The sequence below is a fragment of the Pantherophis guttatus genome, chromosome 10 (assembly GCF_059756535.1).
Source record: "Pantherophis guttatus breed Tessera chromosome 10, ASM5975653v1, whole genome shotgun sequence".
Classification (NCBI taxonomy): Eukaryota; Metazoa; Chordata; class Lepidosauria; order Squamata; family Colubridae; genus Pantherophis; species Pantherophis guttatus.
In genome coordinates, this window is record NC_142072.1 from 29013764 (window position 1) to 29036122 (window position 22359).

Here is a 22359-nt window from a genome sequence, read left to right on the forward strand (position 1 = left end):
CATTACAAACCATGATTAGAAGCACATTAGAGGATGCTGGCTTAGATAAACAATTCTGGTCAGAAGCATTACAATATTCCAATTATACACAAAATAGAACTTGGTCCAGCATTATAAACAAGACACCATATGAACTAATGTACAATAGAAAACCCAAGATAGCACACATGCACATATTTGGGGTCACTGCGGATGTACACATACCAAAGCAATTGAGGCGTAAAGGAGAGAACGTATCCAGAAGACTTAGGTTCATGGGATACGAAACAGGCACAAAAGGGTACAGATTTATTGATAATAATAACAAATTTATAGTTTCCAGAACAGCAGTATTTCATGAACAGGCCAACTGGTCTAAAATACATCTTAATGAAATATTCCCAATCACAAATCCAGATACTGAACATCAGGATAAAATAACCAGAGAAAAATGTAATCACAACACACATAAAAACAAAATTAAAACATGGACAAACAGTCAACACAAAATAAAGACAGATTCGTTAACAAAAAAGGAGGCAAGATATTTACATGATAACGATAGTAAACCAGAAAAAACAATCAGATGTAACAGAAACCAAGTGCCAAACAAATACAAAGATTACGTAATGTACATGGATAGCGAAACATCAACACCAAACACATACGAGGAAGTATTAAAACTTCCCCCCGAAGAAAGGAGAAAATGGGAATCAGCCATGGCCAAAGAGATGGACAGTTTGCGAGGGTTAAATGTATTCACACCTACACCTGCACCTAAGGATAAAACTATTATAGGCACCAGGTGGATATATAAAATAAAAAATCTAGAAGAAGGCAACACTTTATACAAAGCTAGGTTAGTTGCACAGGGTTATGCTCAAAAATATCCTGAGGATTACACAGACACATACTCTCCCACAGTAAGAACTGAGAGTGTCAAAACAGCTTTAGTTATAGCATCAGCACTTGACCTTGATGTATTCCAATATGACATACAGACTGCATATCTACACGCAGAACTAGATAAAGAGATATATGTAAGAGCACCTCATAGTCAATACACAAACAAAAATGAAACGTGGTTACTAAATAAAAGTTTGTATGGATTGAAACAATCTGGCAAACGATGGTATGAATGTTTAGTCAAAGTACTCAGAACTATGAATTTCAATGCTACTACTGCTGACAACTGTTTCTTTGTCAAAAAGGAGGGTGACTCATTAGAATTTGTGTTAATTTATGTGGATGATATTTTGTATATAGGTAAACATAAAGAAAAGAGAGAGACATTTGTAACAAAACTAAATGAACATTTTTCTTTAAAATCATTAGGGAAGGTAAATAAGTATCTTGGAGTTCAAATCAGTAAAACCAAAAAAGGATTCAAACTTTCTCAGAAAGATAAGATTGTAGAACTCCTAAACAAGTGTAATTTAAACAATGCTAAGCCCTGTGACACTCCTATGCAAACTGACTTCTTGAGGAACATGGACGGATCATCCCCCGAATTTAAGGATAATACGCTATACAGATCAGTTATTGGTTCCCTTCTATATATTTCTAATTGGACTAGACCTGATATTGCTTTGCCCCTCAATTTGTTATCCAGATACGTCAGCAAACCTTTATTGTATCATTGGGAAGCCGTTAAAAGAATATTAAGATACTTAAAGAATAGCTTAGACTTCTGTTTATTATTGGAACCTAATAATATCAAAGAGCCCATCCTCACATGTTATGCAGATGCGGATTGGGCAGGTGATACTATATGTAGAAAAAGCACATCTGGTTATATATTTTTTCTTAACGATTGTCCAGTTTACTGGTACACTGGAAAACAAGATTTAGTAGCCACATCAACGACTGAAGCAGAATATGTCTGTTTGTCTAAAGCCTCCAACAATCTTGTATGGTTTAATGATTTATTGTCAAATACTTGGAAGAAACCTTCATTACCATTTGTCATACACGAAGATAACAAGGCTGCTATTGAAATATCTAGATCTGATGCTATTGGTCAAAGGTCCAGACATATAGATATAAAATTCAAGCACGTGAGACAATTATCTCAGGATGGATTTATTAAAGCAGTCCATTGCGAAACATCAGAGCAAATAGCTGACATATTGACAAAGCCTTTGCCTTCTAAACAACACAAATACTTGACTTCAAAATTGCAAGTTTTATACTGCTCTGAATCTGAATGTAATTATTGTTGTATATCGAATCGGCATTTAGAGGGGGATTTGTCACAAGTAAATGCCTTATTCTCCAATATGTAAATAGTGTATAACCAGAGTATCAGGGGTTAACTTATTCTTCATCATTTAATATATTCATATTTAACCACTCCCACATCTTGCTCCGCCTTGTGTATATAAAAGGAGCTGTATGCACCTCCTCCTTGCTTTTATCTGTGATTATTCAGTGAATATAGAATGCCTACTGTAAATAAACAGTGTTTTGTTTGAATACTTTATTCTTAAGTCAATTATTGAGTCTGATCCTTAAAATATTGCAACATATCTGTCCAGCATGGCTATATGTCAAAAGCGCCCAGAACACTGTTACACTCCCACTGAAGTAGTACCTATTTATTTACTTGCATTTGCATGCTTTCGAACTGCTAGCTTGGCAAGAGCTGGGACAAAAATGGGAACTCACCTCATTGCCTGGTGCTTGGGTCTCAAACCCAGATTGTTAGCTTTCCAGCTGACAAGCTCAGTATCTTAACCACTGAACCATTGCATTTTATATATATATCGTAAAAAATTCAATATCCAGAGGTGGGCAGCACATGAATTAACAACCAGTTTGCCCCACCACAGAAAATGTGAGTGTGTGCATATGTATGCTCCCTTCGCTCGTGTGCACGCCTTCTGCACATACATGCGGGCTTCTGCGTGTGTGCTTTGCTCTCTCACATGCTTACCCGCATGCACATGGCTTAGAAAATGCAGCTAAATAGGACGGCATAGCGCTGGGAGGGTGGGTGGGACTGGCCACCCACAGGTCACAACGACCGGTTTTCCCGAACCGGCTGAATCCCACCCTATCAATATCTATATGAACAGCATGTTGTCTGAGTACAATTACTTTTAAACAACAAAAAGACAATAAGCATAATGGTAATCATAATATACATATCATTAATAATAATCACATAGTAATAGTGGCATTAGCTTGCCCATACTAGAAAACTTTCATTATATAATTAATCATTCTCTTAATCTTTTTAATTTCTAACCTCTGTTTCTATTATTTAGCCATTGGTAAAACAAGTCCCATGTTAAGAAATATTGTTTCTTCCTTCTCCTTTATTTTTAGTGTTAATCTGCCCATCTCTGCGCATTCTAATATTTATTACACTTTCATCTGTAGGGATCTGTTCATTTTTCCACTGTTGTGCAAAGACAATTCTTGCTGCTGTTAACACATGTGAAATTAGATAAGTGTTTCTTTTATTATTCTGTTCTGATAAAATACCCAACAAAAATATTTCTGGCTTAAAATCAATATGTTGCTTTATCATTTTTTCTAACCATGTGTGTATTTTACTCCAATATCTTTTTGCCTTTGGCATGTCCACCACATATGATAATATGAACCCAGTATCTGATTACATTTCCAACATTTGGCGGACATGTTTTCAAACATCTTTGCCAGTCTTGCTGATGGTAAGTGCCACCTATAAAACATTTTATATAGATTTTCCTTATAGGCAATTGACATTGTTAATTTATAATTTCTGTCCCACAATTTCTGCCATTTATCTAACGATGGCATATCCAAAGTTTTTGGCCCATACTATCATTGTTTCTTTCACTTATTCTTCTTCCATTTTAAACTGTTCAACACCACTGATAATGCAACTACCCTTCAAAAAGGCCTTGCTTATGTGTCAGATTGGTCTAACAAGTGGCAGCTTCAAATCTCAACCAACAAATGCTCTGTCTTGCACATTGGCAAAAAAAATCAAAACATAAAATACAAATTAGATGGACTTGACCTTGTAGATGACCCTCACTCTGTCAAGGACCTTGGAGTACTCATTTCTAAAGATCTAAGTGCCAGAGCCCACTGTAACAACATTGCCAAAAAGGCATTAAGAGTTGTTAAGCTAATCTTGCGTAGCTTCTTCTCTGGTAATATTGTACTACTAACTAGAGCATACAAAACATTTGCTAGACCAATTCTTGAATACAGCTCATCTGTCTGGAACCTGCACTACATATCGGACATAAATACAATTGAGAGAGTCCAGAGATATTTTACGAGAAGAGTCCACCATTCCTCTAACCGCAATAAAATATCTTATTCCACCAGACTTCAAATTTTGGGCTTAGACAACTTAGAACTATGCCGACTTCGGTCTGACCTAAGTGTAGTACATACAATTATCTGCCACAATGTCCTACCTGTCAATGACTACTTCAGCTTCAACCACAACAATACACAAGCAAATAATAGATACAAACTCAAGGTAAACCGCTCCAAACTCGATTGCAGAAAATACGACTTCAGCAACAGAGTGGTCAATGCCTGGAATGCACTATCTGACTCTGTAGTTTCTTCCCCAAACCCCCAAAACTTTAACCTTAGACTGTCTACTGTTGACCTAACCCCATTCCTAAGAGGTCTGTAAGGGGCGTGCATAAGTGCCCCAGCGTGCCTTCCGTCCCTGTCCTAATATTCCTTTTTAGTCTTACTCTTTTCATGTATTCAAATTATGTTTATACTTTTACCTGTTATCTTATATATGCTTGACAAATAAATAAATAAAATTTTGATATTCAATAGATAGCTATATATTTTAAAATTAGTTTTTCATCTGTCCCGAGTAGATCTAATGAGCCATTGCGCTTTCTAAGTTCACTTTTTGAAAAGAAAAAATCAATTTCTTCCTGCTGTTTAAAAGAGGGAGACAAATATATTGCTATCAAGTACAGCATGTTCATAAGTTGCAAACAATATATTTAGTAAGCAAGTTATGGAGGGGAAATCTTTTGCAACTCCCTCCTTAAATTGATCAATGCCTGAGGAAGTGTTTAAATTAAACCAACTTGGAGGGTCTGATTGCATGAAAGATGTTCATCCAGGAAGCACTAGGATTGTCTACATATTCATTTGGAGCATATTCTTTGGGTGAATAAATGCCATCTTGACTTGTGCAGAGGATTTCTAAACAATCTGCCTTCTCCCCTCTTTCTCCATACTGCTTGTTATTTGTTCTGAAGACAAATGTGTGGTTTGCAGATTATTGCACAATTCACACAGCTTTAGTTGTCTTGGTGTCAGAGGCTCGGATATAATTTTCTATTGCAGTGGAGAGAGGGCAGGATGGAGGGAGGGGTTCTGAATTTATTTCTAAAGAGATATAAACATATAGAAACAAGAAGCAGCACTGGAACCCTTCTCAGTAAGAGGGAAAGATAGACTGATTCATCCCGTTTCCTCTAGGACAACTTGATAACTTTAAAACTTTACTGTCTCTCCTAGAAACAGATCTCTCTCGATCCAATGCTAGTAATTTGGCCTTATATTGTTTGCTTTTTGCTTTTTTTTGCTTTTTTAATTTATATGCCGCCGTTCTCCAGAGACTCAGGGCGGCTTACAATGCATTAAGCAATAGCCTTCATACTTTTGGATATTTATACAAAGTCATCTTATTGCCTCCACAATCTGGGTCCTCATTTCACCTACCTTTGAAAGGATGGAAGGCTGAGTCAACCTTGAGCCTGGTGAGATTTGAACTTGCAGTAATTGCAAGCAGCAGATGTTAATAACAGTGCTTTAGTCCACTGTACTACAGGCTCTTTAGGGGATGGCTCCTCACACATTACTTTTCAGGTTTCTAAATTTTTTTTAAGAGCAGTAACTATTAGAGAAGAACACTGTAATTCCTCTCAGCCAAGGCTTCTGATAGCCAACTGTTTATGATGTTACTTTCCTCATGTTCTTTTGCAACTATATTTGTATTTTGGTCTGTGACTGCAAATAAAAGTTCTTATTAAAAAAAAAAACTTTAAAACTTGTGGACTCCATGCTAGCTGGGGAATTCTGGGAGTTGAAGTCCACAAGTCCTAAAGTTGCTAATGTTGGAGACCCCTGCTCTAGTCCCATCAGACAAAAGGGGGCAGAACTTCTCTAGAGGCAGTGGATGCTCTCTTCTTAGCTGAAATCCAGTTGTAGCTAATGATGGAGGCAGAGGGGTTCCCTACTTTGAGGGGAGAAATCACTCACTACCCCCATAATTGCAGGGAGGGGCCAAACATACTTCTAGCTTCTTCATTGGGATCGATCCAGAAGAGAGTATAGCCAGTGATGAATCCATTCTGGTCTTCAACAGGGAGAGGATTCCACCAAACCTCAGCTGTGGACACCCCAATGTTTTGGGGATGAACTTTTGGGCTTCTGGCTGGAGCTGTGGAGACAGGAAGGAATCAGAGTGGGATCAACTGCAGGTCAAAGTGGAGAGTATGCTGAGGGTGGGTGGACCCACTGAGTAAACAGAAGGAACTAGGCTTCAGCTTGCTATGAGCAGTCTCTGGAAGCAGAATAACAGAATAGAAGAGTTGGAAGCAGGGGTGAAATGCTACCGGTTTGGGCCAATTTGCCCTAACCGGTAGTAAAAAATGCTACCAGTTTGCTGGAACTGGTAGTAAAAAAAAATGCTAAAAAAAGTTTTAAAAAAGTTCCAACAATCAGCTGTGTGACAATCAGCTGTGCCACATGATTTATATTCACTAGAAAGCAGAAAATCCTGCTTTCTAGTGAATCTAAATTGTACAGCACAGCTGTTCCTCCCTCGCTGTTCTACTTACCTTTGTCGACTCAGAAAAGGCTTCTTAGTGCCTGCGGTGCACATGCACGCAAAGCACGCATGCATGCGCAAGGCAAACTGGTAGCAGACTTCAGAGCATTTTACCCCCGTTTGAAAGGGACCTTGGAGGTCTTCTTGTCCAACCCTCTGTTGAGGTAGGAGACTCTATATCATTTCAGACAAATGGTTCTCTAATCTCTTCTTTAAAATCTCCTGTGTTTTTAAGCACCTGCAACTTCTGGAGGCAAGCTGTTCCACTGGTTACCGTGTTTTTCGGAGTATAAGATGCACCACAGTATAAGATGCACATTAATTTTGGGGGACGAAAACAAGAAAAAAAGAATTCTACCCCTGCAATGTGCAGCGGGGAACCGTGAACCGTTTTGGATTTGGGGAGGGGATTGCAGTGCTGCCGCCTGAAAATGCTTTTCTTCCCATTGCACATTGCAGACCCACGCGCCCTTATCCTCCTTCTCCGCAGACTCACCTTCTCTTTCCTCCTGGCCAGATCCGCCACCTGAAACGAGATGCACTTTTTTTGCCTCTGCACACCCCGTTCCACCACCACATCCCTATCCTGATTCCAAAGGAAAGCGTTTTTGGCTGGAAGACCTGTGGTCCCTTTCCCGATTCCAAACATGGGGTGTGGCAAAAAAAGTGCATCTCATTTCAGGCAGCGGATCTGGCCAGGAGGAAAGAGAAGGTGAGTCTGCTGAGAAGGAGGATAAGGGTGCGTGGGTCTGCAATGTGCAATGGGAAGAAAAGCATTTTCAGGTGGCAGCACTGCAATCCCCTCCCCGAATACAAAACAGTTCCCAGTTCCCCGCTGCACATTGCAGGGGAACTGGCCGCCGCCTAAAACGCGGCTCTGAGAATTGCATTGGGGAATCCGGCCAATGGGGAGCAGTGGCTGGAAAGGAGGGACGTTTCACTTTAAGGGCTCCCGTTCGGCTCGGCTCGGCTCCTGGCTGCAGAGAGGGCTTAGGCAGCAGTGGCAGCAGCTCCTCATTTTGCTGGGGAGTGAAGTCATTGTGACCATTGTCTGCCCTGAGCTGCCTGCTGGGCGGCCAGAGGGGTGACCAGCTGCACACTGTGGGGCCCACCATATTCCCCGAAGCTGCCGGGCAGACTCCCCCCCCCAGATTGTCCCGAAGAGGGTTGTTCCTCAGGCTGTGCCCCGACCCAGATCCTCGCTGCCTGGAACTGCCCAAAAATGTCCGAAGGGTGGGGGCCAGCAGGTGGGCGGGGCTACATTCGTACTATAAAACGCACCCAGATTTTTACCCTTTTTTGGGGGGTAAAAAGGTGCATCTTATATTCCGAAAAATACGGTAATTGTTCTGCCTGTCAGGAAATTTCGCCCTAGTTCTTGGTTGCTTCTCTCCTTGTTTAGTTTCCATCCATTGCTTCTTGTCCTACCCTCAGGTGCTTTGGAGATAAGGTTGATCCCCTCTTCTTTGTGGCAGCGTCTCAAATATTGGAACACTGCTATTCTGTCACCTCTGGTTCTCCTTTTCCCTAGACTAGACATAACCCAATTCCTGTAATGGTTCTTCATATGCTTTAGCCTCCAGGCCCCCAATCATCTTTGTTGCTTCTGAAACGCTTCTGGTCACCACTCAAAAAGTTTTAAGCTGGATGAGCAAAAGTTCTTCCTGATTCTACTGACTATTTACTAATAGTTACTCATCATGCCATCCTCTGATAACAGCATTGAAAAGAGAAGATGGAATGCTTACATTATTATAATTTTGGAATTTAAGTTGATTATCAGGCTTAATATGCACTGCTATTTTTCTTCTGCAACCCATTCCTAAAACAACAATACCTCCAGAGATGATTGGAAATTACACAGCTTCCCCTCCCCTAATGTAAAATTCCAACCAGGGAGATTTTCGATTGAAAACGACTCTGCTTTGGATGGACGCTGAAGCAGCGCCTATGTGGAAGTTTCACCTTTCTGCCTTGTGTAAGCTTCTATGGATTGGGGCATCCCAACTCTGTCTCTGTAAAGGGGGTAGACGGAGATCTGGTAGCGCTGGAAAGGTTCAATGTTTTCTGAAACAGAGAAGGGGCAGATGTTAATAATGACTGAAGGGCTGTGGTCGAGTGGGGTACATTCCCACCACCTATTAAGCTGCTTGCTCTACTATTGATTGTGTCCTTTCAAAATGTTGCCCTGCTAAACCTGCAATGATTCTTGTGAAAAAAAAATGTTACATTTGCATGCCCCCTCAGAAGCTGGATCCATATTAAATGCTGCTTGAATAGAGACAACTCTCATCTAAAATATAACTGACTATAAGTACATCTTACACATCTTACATCTTTCTGGCCCAACGGATCCAAGCCACTGTGTGCAGGGGATCATCTCACTGTCACTAGAGTGCAAAGCCAGATGGAAGATACCTCAAAGTCAAGTCCCAAAGCGCTTTTTCCAAAAGGCAACGGGATTTTCTTGGGTTTTTTTCTTAGAAAATGTTCTGTTTCTCATTCAAGAAGCTTCTTCACTTCTTCAGAAACATATTAGAAAAAGTTTTGCTCCTTCCAAGAAGCTTCTTCAAAACTGAAGTAGCTTCTTGGATGAGAAGCAAAATGTTTTCTAAGAAAAAAACAAGAAAATCCTGTTGTCTTTTGGAAAAAAATACCTTCAGGACCAGCACAACCTGGATGATGGAGGATCTCCTTAGCTATCAAAGTCAAGGTTTCCTAGTTTAGGTAAAAGCAAAGTCTGAAGGTAAGACAAAATTAACAAAGCAACCTGATGAATCCGCCTGGTTCAGATCTGACTAAAATTGTGCAGCCAAGTTGGGAAACTTTGGCCAGATAAATGTCAGAGAGAAGATTTGCCTTCGCTCCCCAAGGGTGCCCCCTCCTTCCCCAGGGAGTGGTTCACCTTGGATCAGGGTTTCTCTGATGCTCCCATTCTGTAGCTTTTGCCACCCAACGTTGCTTTCTTCTGCTGCAGAGGTCACTCGGTGCCACTCAACGATGTAGCCTGTAGCTGGGGTCCTCGGAGGATCCCAGCACAGCTGGAAGCTCTTCTCATTGTGCGGGGAGACCTGGACCTTAAGCACAGGCTGACCTGAGAACAGTATGAGAGAATGGAGCAGAAGTGAATTGAATACTTTACTTAGCCAAGTGTGATTAAATACAGAAAGAATTAGGGGGCTGGAGGCTAAAGCATATGAAGAAGGGTTGCAAACATTGGGTATGTCTAGTCTAGTAAAAAGAAAGAGTGACATGGCAGCAGTGTTCCAATATTTGAGGGGCTCCTACAAACTATTTAAACAATTTACTACAATTTACAATTTACATCATAAGGGAGGAAAAGAAACAATGGATTGTAACTAATCAAGGAGAGAACCAACCTAGAACTAAGGAGAAACTTCCTAAGAGTGAGAATAATTAACCAGTGGAATGGCTTGCAAGAAGAAGAAGGAGGAGAAGGAGGAGAAGAAGAAAAGAAGAAAAAGAAGAGAAGAGAAGAAGAAAAGAAGAAAAAAGAAAAAGAAGAAAGGAAAAGAAGAAAAAGAAAAGAAAAAAAAGAAGAAAAAGAAGAAAAGAGAAGAAAAAGAACAAAGAACAGAGAAGAGAAAAAGAGAAAAAGAAGAAAAGAGGAAAAGAAAAGAAGAAAAAGAAAAGAAGTAGAGAAAAGAAGAAAAGAAGAAAAAGAAATGAAGAAATGAAGAAAAAAGAAGAAAAGAGAAAAGAAAAGAAGGAGAGGAGAGGAGAAGAGAAGAAGAAAAGGAGGAGGAGGAGGAGAAGAATTTGTGGTACAGAAGCACTCAATGTACATACACAGCAACAGAATCCCCACCCTCGCCCCCATCATCATCCCAATAAAGGGGGGGGTAAAGAAGATAATAAGAAGCATAAATACTACTACTACTACTAAAATGGTGAATGGAAAAGGAAACGGAGATTTGGGGCTGGAAGAAGCAAAGAAAAACCTAGGCAGGAAAAACCCAAGATACAAGAACAGATTTAACAGAATTAACAGATTAACAGAGTTGGAAGGAACCGTGTAGGTCATTGAGTCCAACACCTCACCCAAGCAGGAGACCCTATACCCGTGATGGCGAACCTATAGCACATGGTCCAGAGGTGGCAAGCAGAGCCCTCTCTGTGGGCACATGCTCCGTCGCCAGCTGCACTTCTGGGTTCCGTCATGCGCATGCACGCCGACCAGCTGCTCTCTTTGGGGTTCCATCATGCGCATGACCGCATGGCCAGCTGCTCTCTTCTGGGTTTCGGTGGTTTGGTGTGCGTGCGTGCACTAGCACGCACGTGCACACACACTCCTATTTCAGCACTCAGTGCCAAAAAGTTAACCATCACTGCCCTACACCATTTCTGACAGATGGCAGTCCGGTCTCTTCTTAAAAGCTTCCACTGATGAAGTTCCCACAACTTCTGAAGGCAGCCCTCAAATATTGGAAGACTGCTATCATGTCTCCCCTGGTCCTTCTCTTCACTAGACTAGCCAGGCCCAGTTCCTGTAACCTTCATATGTTTTAGCCTCCAGTCCCCTAATCATCTTGGTTGTACTTGCTCTTCTCTGCAGTCTTTCTAGAGTCTCAACATCTTTTTTATAGTATGGTGACCAAAACTAGATGCAGTATTCTAGGTGTGGTTTTACTAAGGCTTTATAGAGTGGTATTATTTAGTACCTTACTTGATCTTGATTATATCCCTCTGTTAATGCAATTTAGGACTTCATTGGCTTTTTGGCTGCCACTGCACACTGTTGGCTCATATTTAATGGTTGTCCACTACGACTCCAAGATCCCTCTCACAGTTACTGCTCTTAAGTCTGGTTTCACTCAGTCTATATGTGTACTTTTGGTTTTTCTTGCCTAAGTGTAAGCTTACAAAGTTGTCAGCTAGACTGGTCAGGAACCTATTGTCAGGCAACTATTCCTGACATCTATTCGATTTCTCACTTGGTGCAGAATTAGCCTTCCAATTGATGTCAGGGTAATTGAAGTCCCCCATTACTATTGTAGTGTGTTTCCTACATATATTTGTTAGTTGGTTGGCAAAAGTACATCTATTTTTTTCTGCTTGGTTGGATGGCCTATAGCCATGATGGTGAACCTATGGCACGTGTGTCCAAAGTGATATGCAGAGCCATGTTGCCTGGCATGTGCAGCGTTGCCCGTTCCTCTTCTGGGTTTCTGGCGTGCCTGCATGTGTGATGATCAGCTGGCCTTTTTGCACGCGGCAGTGCCGGAAACTAGAAGAGCTGGTCTTCTGTTTTTCTGCATGATCATGTGCACCAGCCAGCTGATTGTCATGTGCCCATGCATGCCAGAAACCCAGAAGAGTAGCTTGCTGAAACCGGAAGTTCATTTTCAGGTGCACGCATGTGCCCTGGGCTGCTCCTCTTCCAGGTTGTGGCCCAGACATGTGTGCGATCCCTTTTCAGCACCCGGTGCTGAAAAGGTTCACCATCACTGGCCTATAGTATACATCTGAAGCACACCCAGAAGACCACCGGGAGCCAGTGCAGCTCGCGCAGGAGGGGAGTCACATGGGAGCGCCACGTCGCTTCCGTAACCACCCGCGCAGCCGCATTCTGGACCAGTGGAGCCTCCGGGTGCTCCTCAAGGGGAGCCCCATGTAGAGAGCATTACAGTAGTCCAGGTGGGAAGTGACGAGGGCATGAGTGACCATGTGTAATGAGTCCCGATCCAGAAAGGGACGCAACTGGCGGATCAGGCGAACCTGATAAAAAGTCCTCCTGGCCACAGCCGTCAAATGCTCTTCTAAAGACAGCTGTGAGTCCAGGAGGACACCCAAGTTGCGAGCTCTCTCCGTGGGGGCCAACGACTCACCCCCAATAGTCAGTGATGGCACCAACTGACTATATCGGGATGTTGGAAACCACAGCCACTCAGTCTTGGATGGGTTAAGCCTGAGTCTGTTTCTCCCCATCCAGATCCGTACAGCCTCCAGGCACCGGGACATCACTTCAAGGGCATCATTGGCATGATCCAGGGTGGAGATGTACAGCTGAGTGTCATCAGCGTACTGGTGGTACTTCACCCCGAAACCACGGATGATCTCACCCAGCGGCTTCACATAAATGTTGAACAGAAGAGGTGAGAGGACTGACCCCTGTGGCACCCCACATACAAGGGGCCTTGGGGTCGACCTCTGCCCCCCTGTCAACACAGACTGCGACCGATCCGAGAGAAAGGAGGAGAACCACCGCAACACGGTGCCCCCCACCCCTAACTCTTCCAACTGGTGCAGCATGATATAATGATTGATGGTATCAAAAGCCGCTGAGAGGTCTAATAGGACCAGGACAGAGGAGCAACTCCTGTCCCGAGCCCTCCAGAGATCATTGACCAATGTGACCAATGCTGTCTCCATGCTGTACCCAGACCTGAAGCCCGACTGGAACGGATCTAGATAAGCTGATTCATCCAGGTACTGAGGAAGCTGTCGCGTTACCACACTCTCAACAACCTTCACAACAAAGTGAAGGTTGGAGACTGGACGATAATTAGCCAACACTGCCGGGTCCAGGGAAGGCTTCTTGAGGAGGGGCATCACCACCGCCTCCTTCAAGGTGGTGGGGAAGACACCCTCACTCAAGGAAGCATTAATAATCCCCTGGAGCCAGCCTCGCGTAACCTCCCGGGAGGCCAGCACCAACCAGGAGGGACACGGGTCCAATAAAAATGTGGCCGCACTCAGTCTACCCAGTATCCTGTCCACGTCTTCAGGAGTCATGGAATCAAACTCTTCCCAGGTAATATTCTCAAGATCTGCCTCCATCATCCCCCCTGAATCTACCCAGTCATAGTCCAGGTGTTCCCGAATCTGAGCGATTTTGTCATATAGATACTGTACAAAGTCCTTGGCTCTACCCTCCATGCTTCCTGATGGAGCAGGGAGCAGGTCACCCTAAACAGGGTGGCCGGGCGATTATCTGATGATGCAATAAGAGTGGAAAAATAATTACACTTTGCCACTTTTATCGCCACCAGGTAGGTCTTAATATAAGACCTTACCAGGTCGGATTCAGAATGGCTGGCCCTCTAACTGCTCTCCAGGCGTCTTTTCTGGCGCTTCATCTCCCTCAGCTCCTTGGTAAACCAAGGAGCCAGGTGAGACTGGCACCGGGTCAGAGGCCGCAAAGGCACGACCTGGTCCAAAGCTCCAGTGGCCGTCCTATCCCAGGCGGCCACTAGGTCTTCAGTCGAGCCGTGAGCCAGAGCCTCAGGAAATGGCCCAAGCTCCATCTGGAACCTATCCGGATCCATCAGGTGCCTGGGACGGAACCACCTCATCGGTTCCACCTCCCTGCAGTGGGGTGTGGCAGTTCGAAGGTCAAAGTGAAGGAGGGAACGATCTGACCATGACAAGGGCTCGATCACTATATCCCCTATCTCAAGATCACTCAACCACTGACCAGAGACAAAAACCAGGTCCAGCGTGTTTCCCCCCGTGTGAGTAGGGCCATGAACTAACTGGGTCAGGTCCATGGCCATCATGGAAGCCATGAACTCCCGAGCCATCTCAAACGCCTCACCAACGGATGGCAGGTTAAAATCCCCCATGACCATAAGCCTAGGAGTATCAACCGCCACCGCAGCTATAACGTTGAGCAGCTCGGGCAGGGACGCCACCACGTGGCAGGGAGCCTGGTAACCAGCAAGCCCATCTGCGCCCCATGACCCATGACCCCACTTCACAAGGAGGGACTCACATCTGGCCATCTGAGGAACAGTGGCCTCCCTCGGACCAAGACCCTCTTTAATAACAACCACCACCACCCCGCCCCTCCTCTGTGACCTCAGCTGATGAAATGCATGAAAACTGGGTTGGCACATTTCAACGAGGGGACCCCCCCTCCTGGCCCAACCAGGTCTCCGTAATACCCGCCAGGTCCGCTCCCCCCTCCTGAACTAGATTCCAAATGAGGGGGGCTTTATTTACCACGGACCTGGCGTTGCATAGCATCAGCCGAAGGCCCAGGGCCTGAGGGTCTGTGCAACTTGGGGAACAAGAGGAGCATTGGAGGCCGGAGCGCACCACCGCTCGAAGACAGTGAGCGCGCACTCCCATAACATGATATGGCCCCCTGCTCCCGCCATATCTGCCCCTCCCACCCACAGTACTGATATAATTTCCATCAACAACACAAGCTCTAACCCCCTCCTTGACCCTGATTCCCGCACCTCCCGTACCGCACTCCTCAGCTGGACCAGGCCCCCTCCCCTCTTTATATTTGTTTGGGGTTGCCTTTCTTCCATTTCATCTTTTTTATTGTACAGCAATCTTTCTCCTCAAACCTACCACCTCTCTCTTTTCTTTCCTTCTTACTTTCTCTCCCCCCTTCTTCTCCTCCTTACTTCCTCTTCCTTTCTCCTTCTCCTCCTCTCTTCCTCCCTCTCTTACCCTCACTCCTACTCTAATTTCCCTTCCCTTCCTTCCTCCCTTCTCTTCCTTCCCACTCTCTCTTGCCTTCTTTCATCTCTCTTCTCCTTCCTTCATCCCTCTCTATTGCTGTATTCATTTTCAATTTTATATTTTCCACTATGGAGTCTCTGGTCTTTCTTTCATTTATCAACTATATTTCTCAAAATTTCCCCTCATCTTTTTAATTATTAGCAGTATATTTCATCTTATTCCACTTTTTCTATTGAACCCAGTGTAATCATCTTTATCTTTTTTTTTCAATTATTTCCTTTTCAATATTATCTCCTTGTTTCTCTTGCTTCTCATTCATCTTTTCTCTTTCTTTTTTTGCAAGCTCTTTTTTGCATTCTCTGCTTCTTTATTTCCCTTAAATGCCTCCCTTACTTTCTGAAACATCTCCCTTAGTGTCTCATATTCATCCTCCCAATTCTCCAAATTTTCAATTTTAAAAGGCTAGGATTTTTAAGCTTATTCTTTTCATTTACTTTTTTTGGGGGGATGCTTTTCAAGGAGCCATAAGGAGGCAGAGTCATTCTGACAGTGTCTTTTAAAATTGCTTGGAAGACCCATTTTTCCCCTAACAATAATGGTTTGTATACTTTGGAATAAAACATATATCTGGAAAAAGTACTTGCAAAACTTGGACAGAAAGAAAAGAAAGGCAGGACTGGACTCATTATCAGTAGCTAATTAGTTCATTGTTATCAGTGACTCCCACTGATTCTAAACTCATTTTAAGACTGGAATTGGTGACTACTGAAATTTAAGTATTCAACATTGGTCTCAGAAATCTTTGATTTGAACTATCAAATCTCTGATTCAAACTATCAAATCTTTGATTTGAACTTTGATTTGAACCATGGCAAGAAAAATCGTAAAATGGGGCAAAACTCACTTAACCATAATAATTTCTAGATATTTTAAGTGTAGAGAATTCAAGTGTTGAGAATGACCCATTATTTCGTCTCTTTTTCCGCACTAGGTACCACTATTTGATTTCTTTTCATTTTATTCAAATAACAACAGAAAACCCAATACAGTTCAGTATGAATTGGTTTTCCAGTCCTTCCTTGATGCACTTTTTCACATTGGTTATCTAGTTTAAATGCCAAAGAAGAATCAATGATATATTTTTCAGACCTTTGGAGGATCACACTGTCAATTGTTCACACTGCTCAAGCAAAACTAACAGGTGTGAATTAAGTTTTAGCTAAAAAATGGAGCTTTAATTCCATTCTTTAAACTTGGACTTCTGGAATTAAAAGGCTCTGGATTAAATGGTACTCCAGACAAAAGTTGGAGAAGAGTATCTTGCTTTTAGACATGATAAGAGCTGTCTAGAAAGATGAGTTATGAGCTATTTTTACGTCATCAGAAATTTAATTTATTACCTGTTAAAAATGCAAAGACAAGGAGTACAGGGAGCAAATAAAAGACCTTCATGTTGTGGTTGGTTCTGGACCAAGTCTTACTTGTGGGACAGAAACCAGCTCTCAGCCCTCCTTGTGACTTCTTGAAAAGCATCCCCCCACCACACGCCCCACCGCCTGAGGAGGCAGTGGAGGGCTGCAGGTTGATCCCAAGGGGGTCTGGGGCTACTGGTCTACCAGTTAAAAGCCTGGTAGACCAGTACCTCTGCTAAATCCTAAAGAATTGTCACATGACCATCAAGCCACGCCCACAAAATAAGCCATGCCCACAGAACCGGTAGTAAAAAATTTTAGAACCCACCCTTGTGTTAGATGCTATTGGCTTAAAGGGAAAATGCTACTTTAGTATGAATAATGGCTGCCTCTCTTATGGATGAGTGGGGAGATCAAGGCAATGTCATGGGGAGATGGCAGAGCATGTTTAGCTCCAGCATAGACTTACACAGGGCAAAGCAAGCTCCCCACTGTGAAAGAAAGCACAGCTTGCAAACAACAAAGAGCCTGCATACTATCTAGGAAGATCGGCTTGTTTCGAAAGAGAAGGGCTGAGCTTCCTGTTTTGCTTCTGCTCCTTCTCATGCATTATGCAATTGTTTCCTCCTGCAAAGCACACGGTAGAAAAACTCCCCCACAGAGAGAGGCTCCTGGACAATCAGGCTTTGCTTGCCTTTGCCCTTTTTTCATTTGCACCTACCTATGGCATGAACATTTTCTGCCAAGGTCTTAGCGGATTGCCTTCTTCTTGTCCCCAACCTCTACCAAAGCCTCTTCTTGACTCTTCCTTCATCTGTGGCTCCTCCAGTCTCTCCTTCTTTAATTGGTAAGGAATTGTGGGACTTTTGATGTGCGTAGGTACTGCAATATACTTTGCCAAGTGTTTGATCAGAGGGGGCAGCATAAGTCCAAGGCCTATTGGGCACCGGAAGTTGGTGCAAGAGGCTCCTTGTTTCCTTGCTGCTCAGGGTGTTTCTCTGCCTGCTTTGGGCAGAGAGAGTCTGTTTCTTTTATATCAGATCCTTTCTCTTGAACCCATTTGGTTTCTAGAAAGAAAATCCATGGTCCAGCCTGGATTGTCTCAAAGAGCAGCTGATCAGCAAGGGGCAGTAGGGGACTACTTGGTAAAGCAGGGCAGAGCCAACTCAACTCTATCCTGGTCAACTGTTCTTCAGTGGCTTCTGAATATGGGTTCAGGGAACCTCAGGAACAGCATTGCATCCGTGTCCAAAAACCCCCTCTGATTTGCCTCAAGTATTTCTCTAGCCTCATAATCTTTTGGATGTGGGTTTCACACTCTTCCAAGGGAGAAAATCCCTTTGGATGCACCTGTAATTAGTCTAAGCCTCACTACCTACATCCAATTTAACAACTGAGTACTCCAACAGATCACCAGAATACTCATCAACTGGACATCCTAGGCAGAAGCAGCCATGCTCCTGAGAAGATTGTCCTTCCCAGAATCAAACTCAAAATATGATCAAGTGTGTTAATAAGAGAAAGCCTGTTTGGTATAGTGGTGAAAACATGAAGCTAGAATCGATTGGACCCTGAGTTCTCTTCAGCCTTAGACATAGAGCCCGCTGGGTGACCTTAGTCTAGTCAGGCTTTCTAAGCCCTTGGAGAAGGCAATGATAAAATGTTTTTCTTAACATTTGTATTATACGTATTTTATCTGGCTGTTCACCGCCCTGAGTCCTTCGGGAGTAGGGCGATATACAAATTCAATAAATAAAATAATAAAATAAAATAAATGATAAAACACTTTTGAAAAGTTTGTCAAGAAAACTGCAGAGACTTGTCCAGGCAGTTGCCAGTAGTCAACACACTTAAAGGTACAAAAAATAAAAACAAAGTTAAGCCATTCTAATCCTCCTAGAAAATCAAATTGAAAAGGGCTCTCAGTACCCAGGGATTAAGTTCACATAGCGACTGAGAAAACAAACAAACCTGGCTGCCCCTCCCATTTTTCATCACCTTCATCCCCAGACAGAAAATATGCCATAGCACAAACTCAACTTTATAGAAAACTGGTACACACTGATCAAATGTTAAAATCTGCAGCAATCATCCTCAGCCCACAGGATGAGGAGAATAAGACTTCTCAGATCTAGGGCACCCTACAGCTCAGGAACACTCTGAAGCAGGGGACTTCAACTTTGGCAATTTTAAGACTTCTGGACTTCAACTCCCAGAATTCCTCAGCAAGCCATAGCTAAAGTTATCAAGGTTGGAGACTCCTGCTTTGAAGGACTGAATTTAACTACCTCCAAAATACACCCAAGGCCCCCTATCCCACTCCCAGTTTCATAAAACAATGTACTAGAACACAAAACAAAGAACAGAAAGAATTACTATACTAACAGATTACAGAAAAAGAGAGTTGGAAGGGACCTTGGAGGTCTTCTAGTCCAGGGTTCCCCAACCTTTCGGACCTCAGGGACCACTAAATTCATAATTTTAAATCCCGTGGACCACTAATACAATCTGTTTAATGACCGGCTGGGTGGGTGTGGCTAGGTGATCATGTGACTGGGTGGGCATGATCAACTTGATGTCACTCATGTCGAGAGTTGCCTCATCGGCCTCTACTTGCCTATCCCCTCCGAGCCCCTCCTCGCCTGCCCACCTGGGCTCCTTAGGGCCCCAACAGGAAGCAGTTGTTGGAGCTAAGGAGCCACCACTAGAAAGAGTTGGCAAAACAGCTGGCTCATTTCAAATTGGATCTGACTGAGAAGGAGGCTCAGCAGAAGCACCTCACTGAGGACTACAAGCATAGGCTTTCCAAGCAGAGGGAAGACCTGTAGGAGTGCAAGGCCATGTACCCGCGCCTGGAGGCTCAGTGGGCTGATATGGTCAGCCAGTTCCAGGCCATGATACAGTCCCACTGGAACAAGGCCCTCGGGCTCTTTGCCACGAGTGGCCCTTCCCTTCAGCCTTTGCCCAAAGCCCTGCACCAGGAGGCTGAAAGAGACCCCAAGTTGAAATTTCTGGCCCCCTCCAAGCTGCACAAAAAGACCCCAAAGGGAGAGACTCTCTGCAGTAACACAAGCGTTCATTGCACGTATCCGGCCCAGGGTCCATAGTTTGAGCACCCCTGATTTCGTGCAATATAAAAAATGCAAATAATGTTTCTGCGGACCACCAAAATTTTCTCATGGACTACCAGTTGTTGACCGCTGTTCTAGTCCAACCCCCTGTCCAAACAGGAAACCCTATACCATTTTGCTCAGTCTCTTCTTAAAAGGCTCCAGTGATGGAGCATCCATGACTTCCGAAGGCAAGCCGTTCCACTTAATTGTTCTCACTGTCAGGAAATTTCTCCTTGTTTCTAGGTTTCTAATGCTGCCATAGATTTAAAAAATGTGTCAGAACATACTAGGAGATTATTCCACCCACTGGGGAACAAAGGTGGCCCACAAAATTCCCTGCAAACTCTGGGCAAAGCAAAAGACTGCACTCCCCCTCCCCAACCTAACATTGTATGTAACTGCCAGGGCTGCAATCAAAACGACACAGGCCACACAAAACATTGGTTACAACAAAGAATTAAAGACACAAATAAGGCCAGCCAGAGAATTTCTAGAGCCTGTTGCTCAAATAAATGGGCCACTAACAGAGGCGATGAGTTGGATTCCATCAGCCAGGCACCTAATTTGAAACCCCCAGAACAAAACAGGTGAAGAAGGATTATTCAAGCAGTTCGTTCAGCACTTCGATCTTCAAGACCAACTTCTGGGATTTTCAGTCATGGCTGCGTTGCCAGCTGACAAATTCTGTGAGAAAAATACTGGAGATCTCTTTGGTTGGGAAAGGCTGCATTATATGATCTGAAATTTAGTTATTCTTCAAAATGTACACTTCTACAAATTTTACAATTTTCACTAATTCAATAAAGTATTATTTGAATAATGCCTACATTCAAAAAGGAGGCATTCATGAAAATTGCAGTTATGTTAGGGAAAATTGGTTGTAAAAATTGATTAAAATATATTAAAAATTTGAGTAATAATATATATGAAATCTGTAAATAGAGAGAAAAGTTACAGTCCCTCTCCCCCTCCTTTAAAAAAAAAAAGACCTAAAATAAAATAAATGGAATAGCAGATTCACAGAAATGGGATGCTGAGTCAATCTACTTCCTACCTTTTTTCTCCAGCAAGAAGATTTCTGTGGGTTGAGATGCACCTCTGGAGTTGTAAGCCGAGAGATAAATCCTTTCAGCTCCTGGTGGCATCAAGAATGTGCATTGCCTCTGGGTGGTGTTACACAGAGGGAGTGAATTGCCCGTGTGCTGACTAGTGCTGAGTGCTGCCCAGTATCCCAGGATTCTGCCATTGGCCTCCTGTGGCTTCATCGGCTGTAGAACAAGATCAAGGCAGGTGGAAATGCAGCACATGAAACCTGCAGCCCGTATTGCCTGCATTCACACAGCACCGTCAGAGTAGCAAAAGAGTTTAGAGTTTAGAGCATTTGTACAACACACTAACCTTTGTTTTCACTGCAGCCAGTCCTTTTGTGGCTAAGTAGGTTTTGCGAGTTCAGGACATTTGACTAATTTGTTTGTATGAACCAAGATTAGAAATGGACTAATGCAATACAGATAGTCCTTGATTTACAATCATTTGCTTACTGACTATTCAAAGTTACAACGGCACTGAAAAACTTATGACTGTTTTTCATGAGCATTGCAGGTTGTAAATTGAGACTCTTGGCAACCGGCATGTCTTTATGACGGTCGCAGTGTCCCAGGGTCACGTGATCACCCTTTGCAACCTTCTGATAAGGAAAGTCATTGGAGAAGCCAGATTCATTTAACAATTGTGTTACGAATTTAATAACTGCAGTTATTTACTTAACAACTGTGACAAGAAAAGTTGTAAAATGGGACAAAACTCACTTAACAACTGTTTTGCTTAGCAATAGAAATTTTGCACTCAGTTGTAATCGTTCACTGACCACCTCTAATACGATTCCCATCTCCCTCCTGCTCCTGCTGGGTCACCTGGCTATGGTCTCCTCCCAAGAGCAGTTTCTGGAATAAAGTTGCCTTGAGTCCTGCCCAGTGAGGCACCTGATTACCTTCCATAGCAGCTGCACCTCTGCCCCCTTCTCTGCCTCTCGCAGTTTCCACCAGGCATCGAGCGCTCCTGAAGGTGCTGTGGGAGAGAAAGAGACTTCAGCACCATTGGCATTTGGCTCTGGCCCTTCTCCTTCCAAGCAGCCAAGCTTTGCAGCCCAGGAAGGGGAAGCCTCGCTCAGCCTCCACTGCCTTCATTCACGGGGCCACACTTCAAAAATCGTTTGCCACAGCTACCTTCTGGCACTTGGAGGAGAAGAGAAAATCCACGGAAATCCTTTGGAAAAAGCACCTTTGGAACAGCCGTGATCTGGATGATTGAGAATCTCCATAGATATTTTCCTAACTCATCCTGGGGTTCCCTCTGCTGCATAACTAGTCTTACCCTAACTTTTCAAGATCAGCTAACGTTAGCCAGGGGCTCCCTAAGCATCTGCTTGGAAAGTCCCCTCCCCCCCCCATATTTCACTAAATGCATTTGATTGTAAACAGGTGTGATACGATGCAATCCTTCATTGGATACTGTGTTCTAGTTCACTGAGGACGATGCACTCTGGATATGGCCAAAGGAAGCAGTTCCTCCACCTGCATAGGCCAACCTGTCCCAATGC

General features: G+C 43.5%; 1 protein-coding gene across 1 annotated transcript in view; it reads right to left on the minus strand.

The window, feature by feature from the left end:
• Positions 1 to 22359, minus strand: part of CSF3R (colony stimulating factor 3 receptor) — a 72351-nt gene that overhangs the window by 40749 nt on the left and 9243 nt on the right. Inside the window, exons 8-12 of the mRNA XM_034413167.3 lie at positions 21751 to 21827; positions 20815 to 21028; positions 9702 to 9890; positions 8762 to 8863; positions 6260 to 6406 (exon numbers count right to left, since the gene is read on the minus strand). Coding sequence (XP_034269058.3) covers positions 6260 to 6406; positions 8762 to 8863; positions 9702 to 9890; positions 20815 to 21028; positions 21751 to 21827 — 729 coding nt within the window. The remainder of the gene's footprint in view (positions 1 to 6259; positions 6407 to 8761; positions 8864 to 9701; positions 9891 to 20814; positions 21029 to 21750; positions 21828 to 22359) is intronic.